Source organism: Lissotriton vulgaris, chromosome 6 (genome assembly GCF_964263255.1).
Source record: "Lissotriton vulgaris chromosome 6, aLisVul1.2, whole genome shotgun sequence".
Classification (NCBI taxonomy): Eukaryota; Metazoa; Chordata; class Amphibia; order Caudata; family Salamandridae; genus Lissotriton; species Lissotriton vulgaris.
In genome coordinates this window covers 310,069,398-310,089,744 of record NC_141694.1, presented here as the reverse complement: position 1 = coordinate 310,089,744, position 20,347 = coordinate 310,069,398, and the positions used below count along the sequence as shown (strand labels likewise).

The 20,347-nt window shown below is 40.4% G+C and overlaps 1 protein-coding gene across 3 annotated transcripts in view; it reads right to left on the bottom strand.

The window, feature by feature from the left end:
- Nucleotides 1-20,347, bottom strand: part of ROCK2 (Rho associated coiled-coil containing protein kinase 2) — a 582,433-nt gene that overhangs the window by 78,217 nt on the left and 483,869 nt on the right. For 2 of the 3 annotated variants that reach the window (XM_086926333.1, XM_086926334.1), the window contains exons 23-26: nt 16,896-16,989; nt 16,698-16,792; nt 12,590-12,772; nt 8,378-8,531 (exon numbers count right to left, since the gene is read on the bottom strand). In XM_086926333.1, the coding sequence (XP_086782459.1) occupies nt 8,378-8,531; nt 12,590-12,772; nt 16,698-16,792; nt 16,896-16,989 (526 nt within the window). Of the gene's footprint in view, nt 1-6,795; nt 6,991-8,377; nt 8,532-12,589; nt 12,773-16,697; nt 16,793-16,895; nt 16,990-20,347 lie in introns of all 3 variants that reach the window. The other variant, XM_086926332.1, reaches the window with a different exon arrangement.

Below are 20,347 nucleotides of genomic sequence, written 5' to 3'. Positions count from 1 at the left end.
ATCCAGGGCGGACAATAATTGTAATTGAGTGGGCGGGGCCAGAGTGTGCACGTCTTCATTGTGTCCAAGCCTCTGAAGAAGAAGTTTCTTGACTTCGAAACGCGTCAGGCATCACAGACTTTTGAATTGCTTAATGCATCAACAAGCAGAATCCCCGTTTGCACCAATAAAGGTTTTGTAAACCATTGACGGCATAAAGTGCTTCCTAAGATCAGGCAACCCTCGAAGCTGTTATATATATATATATATATATATATATATTCACTGAAAAAAACATAGCTTATAGACCATATATAGTTAGGAATTCGCATTTACAAAACCTTATTTTACTCACACAAAACCATTGAAATTCCATATATAGTTAGTTGCACTAACTATATATCGCGCACCCGCAATCCACTGCTGATGATGTCACATATTACATCATTCATGACATGGTCAGTGACATCACTGATGACATCACTGATGACATCTCATTTGACATTACTGATCACATCACTGATGATATCATTCATGTGATAATACGATGAACCTCTTCAGACTCTAATATAACCTTAGATACAATCAGTGTAAACAGACACTCACAGACTGTCACTCATCCATGGAGTTACTCACACACCTAGTCAGTCATGCAAAGAATCAATCACACCTCCATTTCCTCAACTATACAGTTATACAAACTTTACTTATTCAAACATATACTAACACATATTTACTCTCTTATACAATCCCTGATACAAGTTCACAATGATCCATACAGCCACTCACACATTCACTGGCTCTTATGCACAGTTATTTATATATGTCAACTCTCACATGTACTGTGTTTTACATATGTACTTACTTTGACATGTAGCACTGAGATATCCATTCACTCACCAATACACTCATGCACACAGTCAACCGCCCATACAGCTGTTTCCACATGCACTTTTGAAACCATACATCTAGTGAATCAACTGCTCACACATCTATGCACAGAGTCATACACCTCCCAGCCACCCACACACACACTCAGTCTCCCCTACAAATACTTGGGCAACCAATCAATAACCCATATAGTTACTCATATAGCTACTTATCAACACATGCAACAGTTTACAGAACAACAGACATAATGATGCACAAATTAAGACAGTTTAGTCACTAACCCATGCACTCAGTGAGACACATTTAATCACTCACTCATACAGTCAGTCATGCACCTACTAAATCCTTCATCCAGACACTTATACATCCACTCATTCTTCAATATGTAAGACATATTTTAACTTTACAGAAACATACAGTCACTGGATGTTGTCATCAGTGATGTCATCAGTGATGTCATTTGAGATGTCATCAGTGATGTCATCAGTGATGTCACTGACCATGTCATGAATGATGTAATATGTGACATCATCAGCAGTGGATTGCGGGTGCGCGATATATAGTTAGTGCAACTAACTATATATGGAATTTCAATGGTTTTGTGTGAGTAAAATAAGGTTTTGTAAATGCGAATTCCTAACTATATATGGTCTATAACCTATGGTTTTTTCAGTGAATTTTCAAGGTTTTGTAAATGCTAATTCCTAACTATATATGGTCTATAACCTATGGTTTTTTCAGTGAATTTTCAAGGTTTTGTAAATGCTAATTCCTAACTATATATGGTCTATAACCTATGGTTTTTTCAGTGAATATATATATATATATATATATACATACATATATAAACATATATCATCTGTATATCTATATAAATACAAACATAAATGCATGCATACATATACTTATATGCATACAGATGCATGTTATTTACATGAAAGTTGAAAAAACACTAATAAAAGCAAAGCTAAAAAGCCACCTCATTACAAATGGAATGGCTTTAACTTAAACGAGGGCGAGATCTATTGCATTTTCAATGCTTGTTTACTTTGGTTCCATCAAGAAGGCATTCAGATGTGTCACACATTTGCCATAAATTGTGAATGTTAGCACTCTAGTTACACATTAGATCACTGTAGTAAAGCTACTGCTCACCAGGGACGTCTGCTGCTGGTATTCAAAGTGCATGTTTCAGTCTGCATGTCAGAATTGTTTTAATGAAATAGAAGAGGATTTGAGAAGTCACTCAAAATGATCCCTAATTTTTCTTTCTGAAGCACTAATCATACTTTCTATGGCAAAATTAACCCCCTCATGTTGTTCCTTTTTAAATTGAGTGTTTTCAGACTTACCACTTCATTCCAATCAAGATGGCTTCTGGTGTGCCATACTTTTGTCATAAGTAAGACTGTTAGCGCTCTAGTTGTTCTTTAGAACACTCTGGGACATTCTGTCATTGGGCTATACTTGGGGTACATCTGGGTGATATTTGGGCTACATTTAGGCTCTTTTGTCTCTGGTGGCCATCTTGGGAGACTGTATGTCAGAATTTTTTAATGAAATTGAAGAGGGTTTGAAAAGTCACTCAAAATGTGCCCTAATTTTTCTTTCTGCAGCACTAATCATAATTCATATGGCAAAATATACCCCCTTATTTTGTTCCTTTTTAAATTAAAGGTTTTAAGAGTTACCACTTTATTCCAATCAAGATGGCTTCAGGTGTGCCATACCTTTGTAATAAGTAGGACTGTTAGCGCTCTAGTTGTTCTTTAGAACACTCTGGGACATTCTGTCATTGGGCTATAATTGGGCTACATCTGGGTGACATTTGGGCTACATTTGGGCTACATTTGGGCTACATTTGGGCTCTTTTGTCTCTGGTGGCCATTTTGGGAGACTGCATGTCAGAATTTTTTAATGAAATAGAAGAGGATTTGAAAAGTCACTCAAAATGTGCCCTAATTTTTCTTTCTGCAGCACTAATAATACCTTCTATTGCATAATATACCCCCTCATTTTGTTCCTTTTTAAATTAAATGTTTTAAGAGTTACCACTTTATTCCCATCACGATGGCTCCAGGTGTGCTATACCTTTGTAATAAGTAGGACTGTTAGCGCTCTAGTTGTTCTTTAGAACACTCTGGGACATTCTGTCATTGGCTATACTTGGGCTACATCTGGGTGATATTTGGGATACATTTGGGCTCTTTTGTCTCTGGTGGCCATTTTGGGAGACTGCATGTCAGAATGTTTTAATGAAATAGAAAAGGATTTGAGAAGTCACTCAAAATGTGCCCTAATTTTTCATTCTGCAGCACTAATCATACTTTCTATGGCAAAATATACCCCCTCATGTTGTTTCTTTTTAAATTAAATGTTTTAAGAGTTACCACTTTATTCCAATCAAGATGGCTTCAGGTGTGCCATACCTTTGTAATAAGTAGGACTGTTAGCGCTCTAGTTGTTCTTTAGAACACTCTAGGAGGCTGCAGTAGAACACAAAGGAATCAACTGACAGTCTCTGTCCTTGTTGGATGTACATGTTTTACTGAGAATGTCAGACTTCATTTTCACATGACTGAGAAAGATAATGTGAATTTACAGAAAATATGCTTTCAGTTTAGCTTATAGATCCCCTTCCAAACCACTGTGGGAAAATCATGAGATATTAGTTTTCTTTCAAACAATATTCATGATATCACAGCAGAAGGTTTTTTCACATGGTAAAATCACCTTAGAACCCACCACAATTCCTAAAACGAGTATGGTACCATCAACAAATGATTTATAATGTAACTAAAGTCCTAAAACCCTCTATTAACTACAATGCTTTTTAATGAGGTGCTATCATGTATATTGGTCCCAAGATGGCTGCCAACACTTCTTGGATGAAGTGCTGACAGCCAATCAGATCAGATGTGTGGTTAGGCTCCGCCCAGATATATATCTTTTTTTGAACCTAAATTACTCAAAATCCACTGGAGCACATATATTGAGACCTAGCAAAGGCACATCGGGCTAACAGTCCCTACAATTTTGCCAAGTTTCGTGCAAATCCATTCAGCCATTCGAGCTAAAAGTGAGGCCAACCGCCCTATGGAAATTAACATGGGAAAAACGCGTTTTGGGACCCCCCTTTTTTCTCGCCCCCCCCCCTTGATGAAACCCCCCCCCAAATTGTCAGGGGCTGCTCAGAAACAAAATGTTCCATTTTCCTGAAAATTTCAGCCAATTCCGTCTACAAACGCCAAAGTTATTAGACATAGAATTTTCAAAAATCCCATAGAGAAAAAATCCTAACTATATATACCTACTGGCGACCGCCAGTAGGTAATATATATATATATATATATATATATATATATATATATATATATATATATATATATATATATATATATATATATACCACTCCTGGGATCCCTAACTATTAAATGTTTGCATCGGATTTCCAGCAGAACTACAGGGGTACAATATACTGTTATGTTCATACATTCATGAACATATATAGGAGGCACTTCTCCAGCCTGAGGAACATGCAGTCGAAATACGAGATAATAGTTTGTTGGGTTATTTGAACCGTTTTCCAAGTGGATAAGTTTAAGGGAATTTGGGCATCATCAGTGTATATTTGGAGGCTCAATCTTATTCCATTCAGAAAATGTACTTGTGGGCATTCAGGGATCCTGAAAAGGCATGTAAGGGATGATCAATGCATACCTAACGCTCAATGGACTACGTACACTCCAGAGGTGTTGGCAGAAAACTTGTCACTCCCTGCAACAAAGTATTTCTCGATTGGAAAAAAAAAATGAAAAAGAAAAGAGGGACCATTCAACTGCAATCACAAAAAAAAATATTTTTTAAACTTGAAATGACATTGTGAACAGTTAATACTCCATAATAGAATTGCTTGTTGAAAGAGGGCCACACCTTACTGTTTTTGTGGGCAATTTTAATAATTAAAAAAATAACCACATGGTAAAACATCACTAGTTTGGAAATTAGAAACCACCTTAGGACGAATTAAACCTTCGTACTGTAAAAATAAAAAAAACAGCTTCATCTGCCTCTTTCCTCTTGGAGGAAAAATAGACCATTTCAACAGATATGTGTACTATTCCAGGATATACCAATCCAATACATTGGAATGTCAAACAATGTTTAACATAATGATTTACTTCTAGCATAGATGACATTAGTTTGCCTCAAGACTGCAGTAGTGTGAGGTAGAGGTTTGTAATCAGAATGTTTAGGGATTGAAATGGAATGGGATGTTGGCCCCTCTAAGTCTTAGCTTATAATCACTTTGCACCATCATTAGAAAAATATGAGTGAAGAGCTACAAAACTCATTCAGCTAAACAATATGTTTAGTTAAGTTAAAAAGAAGTCTACAGAAAGCTTCTATTTCATACTTCCAGATAACATTCTAACAGCCTACATATTAGAAAGTAGCTGGATTGGAGCATGTGAGGGGAGGGACGGAACGATATGCAACCTATGTTATTTTTCTTGTGTTTAGAGATTTTCTCTGTCATATTGAACTTGTACGTCTGCAAACCCTAATAAAATGTGTCTATAAAAAAGAAAGAAAGCAGCTGGATTGTGGTAATTTTGATCCCAACATTTCCAAGAATAATGTTCGCCATAGGGATATTTAAATGAATGTTGCCACCAATTCTGAAGCGATTTCAATCAAAGACTAAATGAATTTTAACCTTCATGTTTATGTGGTCTAAATATTGTTGCATGGTCACTAGGCCTGGGCGGTAAATTCCGTTCTGTTTGCGGAATTTGGGTAATTTCGCGTTCTGCTGAGAACCTAAAATTGCCCAAAATTCTGTGTTCCGCGACTTTGCGAAATTTTTTGCTTGTTCGCGTTCTCAAAATGTGTGTTCGCAAGATATTTCCCTTCCGAGCACATAAACAGCAATTGCGAACAGTAAAAAAGCATCGTGAACAAGCAATTCCACGTGTTCGCCGAATTTCTGTGTGTTCTCAGAGATTTTTTACCGTTTTGCGGAGATTTGCGTAACGCGATTATGCAAATTCCGCCCACCCCTAATGGTCACCATGAACATTTAATATTTACAAATAACTAACACATTAAAACACTATTCTTGGCAGTTACCGAAATACTTATTTAAAGCCTCTGCATTGGACCACAATTACTTTTAGATACATTTACAGGAGAGTAAGGAGATAAAAGGACTTGTTCAAATGTGTTCTGAAATTAAAAGATGACGTCAAAGAACATTCCTTGTTATTAGTCGGGTGTGATAGAAAATCAGTTGCCTAATGCTAATCAAGAAAGGATTACTAAACAAGGTTCCCAAGTGTGCAGTGCTTTAGTCAAGCTGTTTTAATACACTTCTAACAGGTTATCATTGGTGTAGTACTTCACATGGAATTAGGAAGTATTTGAGGCACATGCAACAGAATGAAGGAAGTCATTTATATATTTGGGTACAATAGTCTTAGCTGAACAGAAATTTCAAATTGTAGACAGTGTATGTGTATTACATGGTAACTAATATTTGGAAAAAATAAAATAATGTGAAGCTTCCAAATTAGGCATGCAAGTTGAAGTTACTTTGTGGCAAACAAACGTTTGACATGTGAATCTTGTGTGAAGAATTCTTTACATGGAAACTGTGCTAGATTTTTTCTGAATTTGGGTGGTTGATAATTATGACTCCAGAGAGAAGTGGTCTATTGCACTAAGACTGGATAAAGGTACTTTGAATAGCAAGCATTTTCATAACACAAAATATTCTCAATCCATGCATCATTCTTTACTACAAAGTCCATTTTAGCGGTGGGACATCAGTGCTTTCAACACCGTGCATTAAAACAGTGTTAGCAATGGATGGACATTTAGCGTAAAACACACAGTGCACTACAGTATTTTCAGGCATGTCACCTGCACTATCTGGCTCTGAAGGGACTTGAGAATCTTGCTCATCATGTGAACAAGACACTGGCTCTTCGTCTGAGTCAGAGTAAGGGTCGAGAAGAAAGTGAGACCTGGAGGGTTTAGTGGCAATGCTGTAAGAGGTAGAGGAGCGCTGGTAGGAGAAAGACATGGACTCCGTAGTCCGGGACTGAGTGATTCGAACTGAAACAGTAGCATAGATCAATGGGGAAAAAGTGCAGACAAAGAAGTTATCAACGCAAGAACCAACAGATTAGTCATTTATAATACAGGTTTTATACTACATCAAATTGTTGAGTTTCATTTACTCAAAATACAATGCTCAGGTAACAAAATCATTGCTTAAGATCCATATAGAAGATTCTCTACTGCAGTAATATATAGGATGAGTAGAGAGAAGTGCATTCATACATTTACTACATCTTGAATCTCACGCAACATCTAGATACAAATGAAATTTACTATCAGATTTCCTCTTAAAAACTGTATTTGCACTTGAGGTCTTGGTAAAGTGTAAACCTAAAGGAATGTCTATGCTCTTGCTTGGACAAAAATGGATCACGCAGGGACTCTGGCCCATGTGAATGATGAGGTAAAATGTACCATATTTATGTTATCAGCACCATCCAGTATGTTTAAAGGTACACTTATGTTCTCATCTGAATTAGGATCTTGTGCCAAACAAGTCACCAAGTTAATGTTGATATTGTGTCCCTAACTACATATCTGGGATGGTTGGGTTAGAAGTGCTATGGTAAACGTAAGAAATACACAGGGTTATACATATAGCTCTTAAATATGTGACATCTGTATTAACCTTATGTGTAAGGGTTTGCAGTTTAAACGGTATCTGGCCGTGAATGGGATATTGCGACCCTCCTTAATTCGCTTGGAAGCTTTCAGACGGTTTTTGCCTCCTCTACATGACAGTGAGGCTGGTAGCAATTTGGGGAGACCGAGTAATATTTCCTTATCCAGCTGACACAACTGAAATGCAAATGGCAGTGTCGGCACATATCATTGATTCCAATATTAAAGAATATCCTGGTTATAGGATGTGAAAATACAGACTGAAAAAACAAACTGCAAACACATGGAAACAAAAACATCACCTGCCACAGGCCCACAAGTCTGGATTTACGATAATAAATAGCTAATTTATCAGGTCCTACAACAGGTTTGAAAAGGAGCCAGTCGACGAATCTAGATATGCAAAAAGGGTAGGTTTTTCCATACAGCTATATTCATGTATGATGAACACTTTGGCAGTTTATACTTATGTATTGTACTTTTTGCAGTTATCTTTTTGCAGAAGTTTTAAGATGGGATATTCATGGGCTGGGTCAAATGTAAGGTTGTTAGCCATCTGCTTTCTGCACTAAAACGTTTGGTGCTTTATGGTGCAAAACAGAATCATCCAACAAAGTGTCATTAGTATTGGAGTACCTTTGTGATCGGACAGTAGATCTAAATATAAATAAGTTTGCCTGCACAAAATATTTTGTGTATTGTGAATTTCTGCAAAAGTTTCTAATCATTCCACCCACAGAGGAGAAGATGAGAACCATACCAGGGAAGCCGTCATCAGCATCTGCATCCCCATGTCCACTTCCTATGCTGGTGGTTTCAAGGCCAATGTGTGACCGAAGCTGTTCAATATCACTGTCTTTGCTGTCAAGAGCCATCTGCAGCTCAATCCGTACCTGGCTTTCCTCAGCTATTTGCTGAAAAACAAGATATTTTAGCAATAATTACTGCACAGTTTTGTCAGGGATGATAACAAACAAAAGCAACACTCAACATGTACCAGCACTTCTTGTCTGTATTCAAAAATAGCAGATGGAAAGTATCCAACAAGAAGCATAACGTGTTGAAACAAAAGCCTAAAGTGATCAACAAAGTATTTTAAAACGTAGAGCAATACTCACAAATAAACAGTTTTAAAAAGCAGATCAATACCAACAAATGAACAATCTGAAACAAAACTGTAGCAGACTACAGACAAAAGAAAAAACGTGATTAACAAACAAATGAGTGAGAAAAGTTAGCAGAATATAAAACGATTGAGCTAAACATGACCACAATTGCTGGTCGAAGCAGAAGAACAAATCACACACCTAGTGTTTATTGCACACAATGGGGTACATCGTCTAAAGAATGGCAGTCCCTGAAACGTAATCTTCAAATGGTTTGAGCTCTCCTTGTACTAAACAATGTTAAGTCTGTGTTCGACTGATGGATGTTCATTTTCAATTTAGCTATGAAGGCATCCAAATAGATCCTTATTTGTGCCCGTGTCCTTTTTCTCCAAACTTAACAAGATCCTGCATGATTTTGTTTGGGGAGCGTCCCGCCATCGACTGGCGATTGGGAAGCTATTTCTACCCATGGACAAAAGCGGATTGGCCGCTCCCTGCTTTGAGCATTTCTATCTGGCGGCGCAGCTGCAGTGGATCGCCCGATGGTTAGCGGACAGGGGCAGAGAAGATACCACCACGAACGAACCGCCCTACACTATGGAGCGGATCACTGCACTGTTTCACCCTCTAGCGGCGCCGGTGCGTCCCATCCAGTTATTGCTGGCGGTGGCATTCTGATGCTTTCGCAAGGCACTGCAGCTCACGAGAACGGTGCTCCCGAATGCACCAGCGGTGCCATTGGAGGGCTCACTGGGAGGCGAGGGGGTCCTCAGGCGCTGCATGCTGGAACAGTGGCGGGAAGTGGATGTCCATACGTTGGGCGACTTGTATCAAGATGGAGCACTGGTACCTTATGAGACCCTGGTCACGGATGTTGGGCTCCCTCCTGGGGAGTTCCTCTTGCATCGCTCGCTCACTGCTCACATGGCGGCTAGGTGGGGCGACATTTCGGAGGAGCCAGCGCAGCCCCTGACCGTACAATACCTGCATGTCATGGGCAGAGGCAGGCATCTAATTAAGTGTTTTGCCGCATCTCTACGGATGCACACAGAATTGGACCTGACCCCGCTCCGCGGAAAGTGGGAGCGAGACCTAGGGCGAGCACTGGCGGACAAAGAATGGGAAAAGATTCTTATAAGTCCGGTACGCATCCCCAGAAATATGCGCTTCCGGCAAATACAGGTATATATAGTTCACAGGGCCTATCTCACCCCGACTTAATAAATAGTACTTTCACAGGACGGACGCGTCCTGCCCTAGATGTGGTACGGTGAACGCAGATCTTCTTTATCTTTTGTGGCACTGCCCTTACTGGCGGGACGTTAGTGTGTTACTTGCACGGTGCACAGGCCGCACCATCCCTTGCGACTGGCCTGAATACCTTTTGCATCACTTTAGGCGCTCGCCTAAAGACAAGGCATCATCCTGCTTCTTAGATTTGGGGATGGTAACAGCAACACGCCTCCTCACTAGGAGGTGGAAGGCGAGCACTACGCCAAGTGTGCAGGCATGGGTTCTGTCCCTACAGTCGTGGGCCCGAGCAGAATGGACTGCCATATGGAAGGAGGAAACAGTGGGACTCCGCAGGGTACCCATGGCGAAACACTGGGAACGTATGCTCAACGCTTTACTGACAGCAGACAATGCCGCGAGCGAAGAGGGAACGGTGGCTAGTCATACGCAGCGAGTGGTCACGAAGTAGACAACACACCTGACACGCAGACTGGTGCACAACATGAAAATGTGTAGGGACAGCAGCACACTTGAGACACGTAGGCTAAGGAGGTTGGGCAGGGGAGGGAAGAGTGGGGAGGGGGCTCCGGGTATGGGGATGAACAGTAATGTACTTCTGTGACAGTGCTGCAGTTTATTGCTTCTTGGTAATTGTTTCTGTTTTGTTGCAAAGTTTTTGCAGTTGTTATACGCATATATAATTTGTCTCTTTACACAAGACTAGGGCGCATTGACTCCTTTACGCTACGGACATACTCAGGCGCCCAAGGTCACCGTGCATGCTACCTGCGTGTACTCTTATAATGCCTCATAGTTATGTCATGATGATTATGTATTTTAAGCCGGACACGGCTGAAGAACCGTACTATCTGCAATGGCGCACCTACTGAAATGCTGTATTGTTTTCTATTTTTTTTAAAACACAAACGCCAATAAACAGAGTTGACAAAAAAAAAGGCATCCAAATAGATAAAAAAATAAACTGTGACGCTATGTAAAATGTATATTTTGAGCATGCTATGATTATACCAAGAATATTTTAAGACAACAGAAAGGTTAACAATAGAATAGCTCAATTGATTTCATTCGCTTTTGGGAGCAAAAACACAACTCTCTGGAATGTAGCACAGAGTTATTAACATTGTCTAGGCTTAATTTAAGAACTCATTCGATCACCTTTCTAGTTTTAGAAATAAATGCTACTCATATGTCCAGACCATCATTTTTTGTTCTTCAAAGAATGCTGTTTTAAACCAGGTGTTTTTTTTCAGGTGCTAACTAGACACAGGGGCGGCTCTAGGCTCATGGCAGCCCTGGGCAGGGAGCGTAGGTAGGGGCCCCGGAAGAGGGGGTCCGGGCGGGGCAGAGCCCCCCAGAGCTCAGGAAGGTTTTTTAATAAAACGTCCAGAAAATGCGTTAGATGACCAGTACCTGCGGCTGCTCCTACCCTTCCGAATTAGTCTCAGAACGATAACATTTAGGAGGAGGAGGGTATTGTGACGCATGACGTGAGTGAGTGGGAAGGGAAAAAAAGAAGCCAATCAGGTACCAGGAGGAACGAAGGCGCGAAGGCCAGTGAAATGGGCGGGTCAGGGTGTTTGGAAGTGGAACAGAGCCGGAGTCCGCCATATCCCTGCCAGGGGCCGCCACGCAAATATGTATCCATCCTCAGAGGATTATTATATTAAGGATATATATTGGAGTGGCGGCCCTAAGGTTTGGCGGCCCTGTGCAGGTGCACAGCTTGCACATGCCTAAGGCCGCCCCTGCTAGACATTAGTGACCCAAAAAAGGCAAAAAACATTTTTGCATCCTGAGTAGGCCATTTAAAAGACTCACTAGAAAGAAATGTATTTCTTTCTACTTAGCTGTTATAACGATACACCTTACCATACATGTGGCAGAAGGTCTGAAAGAGCATCTTACATGGAGTGACAGTCTTCCATCCTTCCTCAAGCGTCTGGAGGTAGGGGAGTTGGTAATGCACACATGCCACAATTACAAGAAGGCTGAACATCTTTTCACAAACACGCTCAGGACACCAGGAATAAGTTACATAGAGTACTTCCTGGTCACAAGCTGCATGCCTGGTATTGCCTGGTATAAAAGACTGCCAGAATTCTTTACAAAACGCATGGCAATAATAAATGTAATGCGTATGACCGTCAACATCAATTTCAATTATTATTTTGCTCCACTTCCCCCCGTTTCTGCTGCTCTGCCTACAACTATCTGGTTGGGTGATGTCCTTACCCAAGATATTCTTCGAATACTGGATCCTATTTGATGCCTAGATCCTGCAGAAGCTCCTTTAGTCACATTATATGCTCTAGAAATACTATGAAAAAACATGAAAAGAGGAAACCGGTAGGTGAGCATTATTATGTCAAACAGACCAGCATTTCTGGTTTGGTTTTAGAGTTCCAGTGTACTCCATTGCCCAGGTTTCACCATGCTTCTGATAACAATTGTTTTCTGTTTAAAAAGGAGTCTGACATCCTTTTCCAGAGCACTTATTATGAACTGGACAATGCTTAACGGACACGAGGTAGCAGATGTACAAGTAACACAAAACATACACTCTCACAAAAGAACACTAAAGCAATGGCATATATTCATGAACTCCTTACAGCCTGCATCTCATTCATTTCCTTCTGATACTTGATCACCAGGTGTGTTAACTTTTCACGCTCTGACTTCAGGTCCAACTGGAGCTTCCTATTTTCCTTCTCCTTCCGCCGCACGTCGGTGTCTGCTCCACGTTTATGCATAGGATCCTTACGGTTCATGATCTCTGCCAACTTGTTCACAGCCTGCAATAATTAATTCAGATTGTTAGGATGCAGAACTGGAGTATTATTACATAATACAAATTCACAAAAGTTCTTTATCTGTACTATAACAATAGATAAATGATCCTAAGGTACACTTTACAGAAAGCCCTGAGGAACTGATAACTTGACCACCGGATGAAGTTGATAGTTGAGGCATGAAAATGGAAACCACAGTACCAATCAACAGAAGTGAACATTACAACACACTTCTACAGCTAAATGTTAGAGGCTGCATTTAACACCATATACACAACATTTAAACAGCACACTAAAAAGGTGAGCTAGTATGATGTAGTTTAAAACTAGCCTTAAAGTAGCCACCTTTAGTAAATCAGACCCCCAAAACAGTGGCACACATTTGCATATCAGGTATAGGAGACTGCATGCATTTGTGCTTGCTGCAGTCAATGTTTCTTTTCTTCTTTCTTGGTTAGAGGAGGATGTAAATAAAGGTGCTTTGGGATAAGCTCTAGGAGTCTTATAGTATCTCTCCTAACACTGAAAATTCCCACGGCACATAATGGAAAACTTTCCAAGTTTGTGAACCCTGCTCCTATCCTAAAGAAAGAGTAGCACCATCTTGAAAGTAGACATGAACTGCAGGGACTGGGCAAACAATGAATTAACCCAAGCTTTTGATGAAAATTGAATGATGAGAAACTGAGAATGTTTCACCACAAATAGACTCAGTCAAATGAATTGTTGTAATATGGCACTCTCCTAATCGTTCAGACTCTTTCTATGTTGCAAAGAGAATCCGCTTTCTGACTATAGCAGGCAGTCCATTACTGAATTGCAGTAAGAGAGTCCGATCATTTGGTTTGAATATGGGATCAGATCAGTATGATGCCTGCAAGGCAAGTATTCTGCTTGTGCTTCCCAAGAAAGATAAGATGGACGGGTGTGGAGTGATCCACAGGAGGATTAGATGGGCCTAGGCACTCATAAGAAATTGAGACACATTGTTGGCCGCCATTTACATGCACTGCTCGACGGTTAGACTACAATATGGCAAGAACATTTTAGCTGAACTCTTATTTACTATTTTACTTCTTTTCAGGGTCCCTTGTAGCCGATATTAAATGTAGCCAACAGAGCAGTCTACATTTTTCTTAAAAATAGCTACTAAACAGAAGACTTATTATTAGCCAGTGAAAGTTGATTCCAGATGGTGGGAAACTGAGCAAAAAAAGATAGATCCTGCATCTCATGTGAGGTCGAATACGGTTATTTTATGAAGGGCTTAGACCTTACTTCCAAAGTACCGAAAATATACAGGGGGTGATCCTGGCAACAGATTACTTACGGATGGATTAGTTAAATACTTTTTTGCCAAACGGATCTTTGATCCAGTTCACCTCCAAGAGCCAATGAAGAGAATTATCAGCAAAGCGGAGAGTTTTCAAGCATAAATGTATCTTTATTTATTTTGTGAATAATTATCTAGAAAAATAAACGTTGTTCATAGGAGAAGTATGCCAACTGAGCATAAGGGAGAGGGAGAGAGAGAGTAGACGGACAAGTAGGAAGGCATGTGGCATAGCAGAGAACTGTAAGGCAAAAAGGAAAAGTGACAGAACAGTAATAAGACAGTTACAACGCTCTTCTTTGGTTTGTAACATGGTGGTGTTTGTGGACTTCGAATAATGAAATCAGATAAAGGTGAAGCTAAAGAGGAGGGGGCTGTAATTAAGGATGGCAGGCAGATGCAGTTTCCATAGTGAACCCTTGTTTGTTTCCATAATGTCAATGAGATAAGTGATATGAGATATATTGGCCGGTGTTTGGAACAATGAGTGCATGGTGGACATACAGTATCAAATTACAGTGAATGACAGGGGGGGCAAGACAGAATAATGTGGTATGATCAAATGGAAGATACAAATAGGATACATGTTTCAGGATGGTAGTGGTAAAGAATCTGAAAACACTGGTGAATGCTAATTACATATAGTGGAGTTGGCCGAAGTCTCATTGAAGAGATTATATTTGCTTTGAGGGGGAAGGAGGATCTGTTAAACAGTATTCTGCCAGGATTTAAGCAAGAATTAAATAGATGGGAAGGTCATGGTGTGAATGGTGGGATCCGCTGTATTTGATGATCAAAGGGGATGAAGATTCCTTATCTGAAAACGGAAAGAAGGACTACTGCAGAAATATAACAAACAGGGCAAGACTATGTGCAGCTTAAGGCTCTGATTAGATTATATCAAAAAACAATGGTTCCAGTGGAACAGATAAGAGTATATATAATAAATACTGACCAATGTCAAATAATAGTGTGAAGGTTACTGAGGATGTAGGAAGGAGAAACAAAACTTATGACACCTAATGAATTACCATCAGTTGTTATTTTTGCAAGAATAAAAAAGTATACAATAAAATACACTTTAGTGTACATGTAACAATGTGAAGACTTTAGAAAAATTGTCCTCTAGAAATGCGCCGTATGTAATTCTGTTTCCCATTGCCTGGTCCTACTTTCACTCTGTGGGCTCATCGATAACTCGGTGCCAACCTCTTTTGCCTTTTGCTTAGAAGATCGAGCGCTCCGCTCTCTTCTATTTTTGCCTGCGCACACGCTTTACTTCCTGGATGTCTGACAGTGCCGGTTCCTTGATTCACTCGGACGGAAGCTAATTGCGGTGACTAACAGGTACGCGCCGCCTTTCCACATGGAACCGTTATGCAGCGTATTCTCCTGCACAACCTTATCTAACCCCTGTGAAACCTTGTAGGCATCTTCCTGGTCAGCGCCGGACTCGTGCTCATTGTAGCACTCGAGGGGTACGATCCAACAAACGGACGCATTGCGTGTTGGTTCCACAAAAGATTAACTCCATTGTGCTCTATCCAACTACTTACAGTGGTGAGTACATAATTTTAAAAGCCCCATACAGCGTGTTGCTAACTTGATCATTAGTGACTACATTCTTTTCCGTTCTTTGTTTCCCTGTACCAGAGTACCCAGCAGGGTTCACTGTAAGAACGTTTATTTTTTCCTTTCACGCATGGTTGGCACCTTTCCACCATGAGCCCCTGATTGTCTCATTAAAGGTACCAGGTCTTCTACAATAAGTCCTTTTTGTAAATTCACTTTTCCATACACTGAGCTCACTTTCCCCCTTTTTCACCCCCTACAGATGTCCCACATTGTCCCTGTCCTGATGAGACCCTCCATCCTATAAAGGGTCGAAACGCCGTCGACGCCCATTGGGAATGAACCTTTCAGTCAATGTCTATGAATTCAATAGTCATTGTTTAAATCATTGAATATTGTGTATTTGGTCATTTTCCCATTCCCTTGTAAATATACCCCTGTTGAAACCGTGCACATATTGTCACGTGTTGTCTCCTCTGTGTGCTTTAACCACTCCTTTGGTTCACACTTTACACTTGGGACGCCCCTTTTTTTCTAAAGTATTCACATTGTTACATGTACACTAAAGTGTATTTTATTGTATACTTTTTTTATTCTTGCAAAAATAACAACTGATGGTAATTCATTAGGTGTCATGAGTTTTGTTTCTCCTTCCTACATCCTCAGTAACCTTCACACTATTATTTGACATTGGTCAGTATTTAATACATATACTCTTATCTGTTCTACTGGAACCATTGTTTTTTTATATAAATATGCACCCTGGTTCCTTAGAAGGTAGGGTTCCCTTGTTGTGAGTGTGACTGATTAGATTACATGCATGGGCAAGAAGGGTCGGATGGATCTGCAAGGAAAAACTATGCACAGAATTTGAAACTGTCCAATATTAGAAAAACTTAAATACATGAAATGTAATTTACAACACGTTTATATCACAACACGAGTTCTTGCTTTGAGTACTCATGTAAAGATTAATAAATTATTGAAACAAAAGAAAAATGGGAAAGCAATGATGGGCTATACCTGTGTTTTCAGAGTTCTCTCATTAATCAGCTGCTTCTCCAGCTGCACTTTAGAAAGTCCTATGTTTGCTTCTTCTTCCATAAGCCTCTGGATTTCTGAAAGCGAATAAAAAAATTTAATTGAACCAATACAAATATTACATTTAATGCCAAAATTACTTTTACTAAGGAGATTGCAACTGTGCTAGTGGATACACACCTTCCTGGAGATCTTTAACTTTATTGTTAAGTTCTTCCTTTTCGTTTGCAAGATTGGCAACGTCGCTAGTTAGGGTTCGGTTTGCTTCCTCCAACTAAGGTGATAAAAGAGGCAAGATATAATTGTGCTGAACAAAATTCAAAGTTTTTTCAGAGAAAAGAAGCAGATGAAAAAGTAACGAAAGATAAAACTGAGAAAGCATGTAAGCAGTTATAAGTAATTAAATGTTGACTGTGGAAGGATGGGTAAGCCTTGAAGCAAAGTGTCATGTCCTGAAGAGATCCATTCTGGGCGCAGCATCTCCACAGTTTCCATTCTAACCGTATGCTCCACACCTAGACCGTTTCTCACTTGTGCCAAGCATTTAACTCGTGGTTGACCCATGGTCTGGACCTCCTTATTTGATTAACGTAATATGATGTCAGATCGTAGTAAATGGTTTACAAAAAGTTAATTGATCAAACAAGGCTATGTTCAACCTAAAGAGGAAGGACCAACCAATCATCCTATTGCGATACCTCTTACAAACTTAAATCCAAAACAAAACATGTGAAGTCAATACAGCAAGCAGAAAGGTTTCTGGCATCAGTAATGCCCCAATACAGGCATCTGAAAACACAAAAGCTTAAGGTTCTTAACTTCAATGAAGCAGCAGGACGCTGCCCATGGAAGGATAAAGAATTCTAAGCAATTGAGGGACGCTGCAGAGCCTAGTTAAAGTTGTAAGAGGTTAATCCGCAGAGTGCTGCGATTAAAAAATCTCTCCCTTAACCGGCACTCACCTTCCATGCAGACTACCAGATCCTCAAATTCACTCTGGGAACTCTCAAAGTATCCATTATCATACCATTAAAAGTAAACATGTCAAAGTGGTTAAGTTTAGCACAAATAGTAGTTGTATTCTGTGGTTACACTCCTAACTACAACCTGGGCCTTGTGCCAACATATTATCAGGATGGAGTCTTCTTCTGTATACTAATCCAATCTCATGTAATCCCTACCTTCCCTTATCTACTCTCCATCTGCACCTTGAAGTCGTTTAAGCTACTGCTTTACTTACAGTAAACCCTGTTAGGACAGTTCTATCTAAATAGATTAAAGAGTTTGAGAAATGGTACGATGGTGGTATTAACCTCCCCAACATTAAAAAGTATTATTGGGCAGCTCACCTAGCCTCGATTAACAACGGTATGTATGCCCGACCCGAGGATGCAGGCTATAGCATGGACAGATGGTTGCTTTCTGGTGGGAACTACAATAGAGCCCTTTATTCCAAACCGCGACAATTTCCACTTACAGGCCCCACCAACCACTCTGTACCAGTGTGGCACGCAGCATCTAAGAGCCTGGGTTGGGACCGAAGACTCACTTGTGACACCACTATGGGACTCGGAACTGCTGGGTAGTTTGTGGAAAAGTGAGGGGTTTCACAAATGGGACCTAATAAGCCTCTCACGCATTGGTGACTAGTGGGACAGACGTTAAACCATTCTCAGCACTGCAGAAGCAATTTGACTTGGCTGATTCGGAGTTCTTCCGCTACACACATGTTAGGCACGCCCTGGGCTCCTGCTTGCAGCGTGGAACTGCTCCTCCCGAATCCTCCCCACTGGAAGATAGAGTTTTAGATGGTCACATCCCAGATAGGACTATCTCGCAGATATACAAAAAAGTCATCAATAACATGCCAGACCCTCTTCACGCACTTCGAGAGAAATGGTCCAAAGATGGTATTGAGATGGACAACGAGGAATGGCAAGATGCAGTTTCCTCGCCCAGGGTAGTTGCGATACCTGCTCGCCTCCGACTGGTCCAGCTTAAGATCCTCGATAGGGTGTATGTGACTGTACCTCAGCTGGTACCGATGGGGAGTTTGGACGGGGTGAGTGCAGACAGGGGTGTGGTCAGGAGGCCACCTTTATGCATAGAATTTGGGAAAGCGAATCTATACAATCTTACTGGCGTCTCATACACGACACCATTAATGCAGTCTTGTCCACACATCTTCGCCTAAAAGCCCGTAGATGCTTATTAAATATATGGGAACCAACTAATCTTACTACCTACACGACACAGTGGGCTACATTGGGGTTTATGATTGCCAAGAGAAACATTGCTCAGAGGCGGGGGGGGTTGAGGGGGGGGGGGGGGGGGCGCTACTCCCGCCTACAGTGCGAGACTGGGAGAAAGACTTGGACTGGTCAATGTTCCGGGAGAAAACTGTGTATGTGTCCCCAGGGTGCCCTAAGAATTGGACTCGAATATGGGCTTTGTGGAATGCCTATCGGGGGAATATATGTCAACCTCCCCTTGCTACATGCAACGAAGATCCCCCTTTGCCCTAGACTTTCCGGGCTATATTCGGTTATGATACCTATTGCCTATTGTAGTCATGATGACAGATTCATCCCTCCTCTGTAATGTGATTGTAATGCTGATGTTTGTTAATAAAAAGTATTATAATAAAAAAAAACTTTGAGAAAAGAAACTCAAGTAGTGTTTACACCTAAAATGACGCTTTGACAATGGTAGAGGACTGTTATTCCAAATAGTTACTAAGCAATTGGAAACTTGTTTTCACAAGCTACAAGAATTTCAGTTATTAGACCTTGAGAATATGAAAGGTTGCGCTTCAGAGCGTTAAATTTCTGAGGCCTTTTGCAACGGTTAGATGGCTTAAACATCAGAGAAGATGTCAAATCTTCAGCAGGTTGATGCTAAATGTGTTTATGAAGTAAGTACGAATGCTAGCACAACACCTGCACCCTCAAAGCTGGCATGGTTAGGTTGATTTCAAGCCCTTTCTCCAAAGGAGATTATGGTCAAGCATCACTGTGGAAGATGCAGGCATGGCTGTCCAAATCTACACAAAATGTATTCATTTTTAGGGATTCTAGAAAGCACTAGACAAACAGAAAATGCAAACACTGCAACTACGGCACATGACGTATTGGCCACAGAGAAATAAGTATGGAAAGAAGAAATGTATGAAAAATGCTTACAGTTAAAGAAACAAATACATCTACCCATTTTTTGACAGATGAAATGTCACAAGATTTTTCTGTACAATTTGAGCCGGACGTATAAGATACTGGTTGCAGCACAATTTCTGCATCTGATGCAACAAGCATATTCCTTAGTAGTGAGTGGGATGCTCAAAGCCCTGCCGCTTTAAAGGGTCTTATTACAAAAGTTGCAAAGTGCCCAACTAATAAATACTAATTGAGCAGGAACTCGATTTGGATGTCCAATAAAGAGTAGTGAATACTGAAGTGGGACAGAAAACCTCCATTTCAAAATTGCAACAATTCTATACTATGCAGGCATGTTAACTGTGTGCTCACTTATCCCATTCATAATAGAGAACCTTAAAGTGGGTGTCCATTTCTATGAATCAGATAACTAATGTGACCCAGGAGCTGAGAGTTTACTTTTCAAGAGTGTTTCTGTCT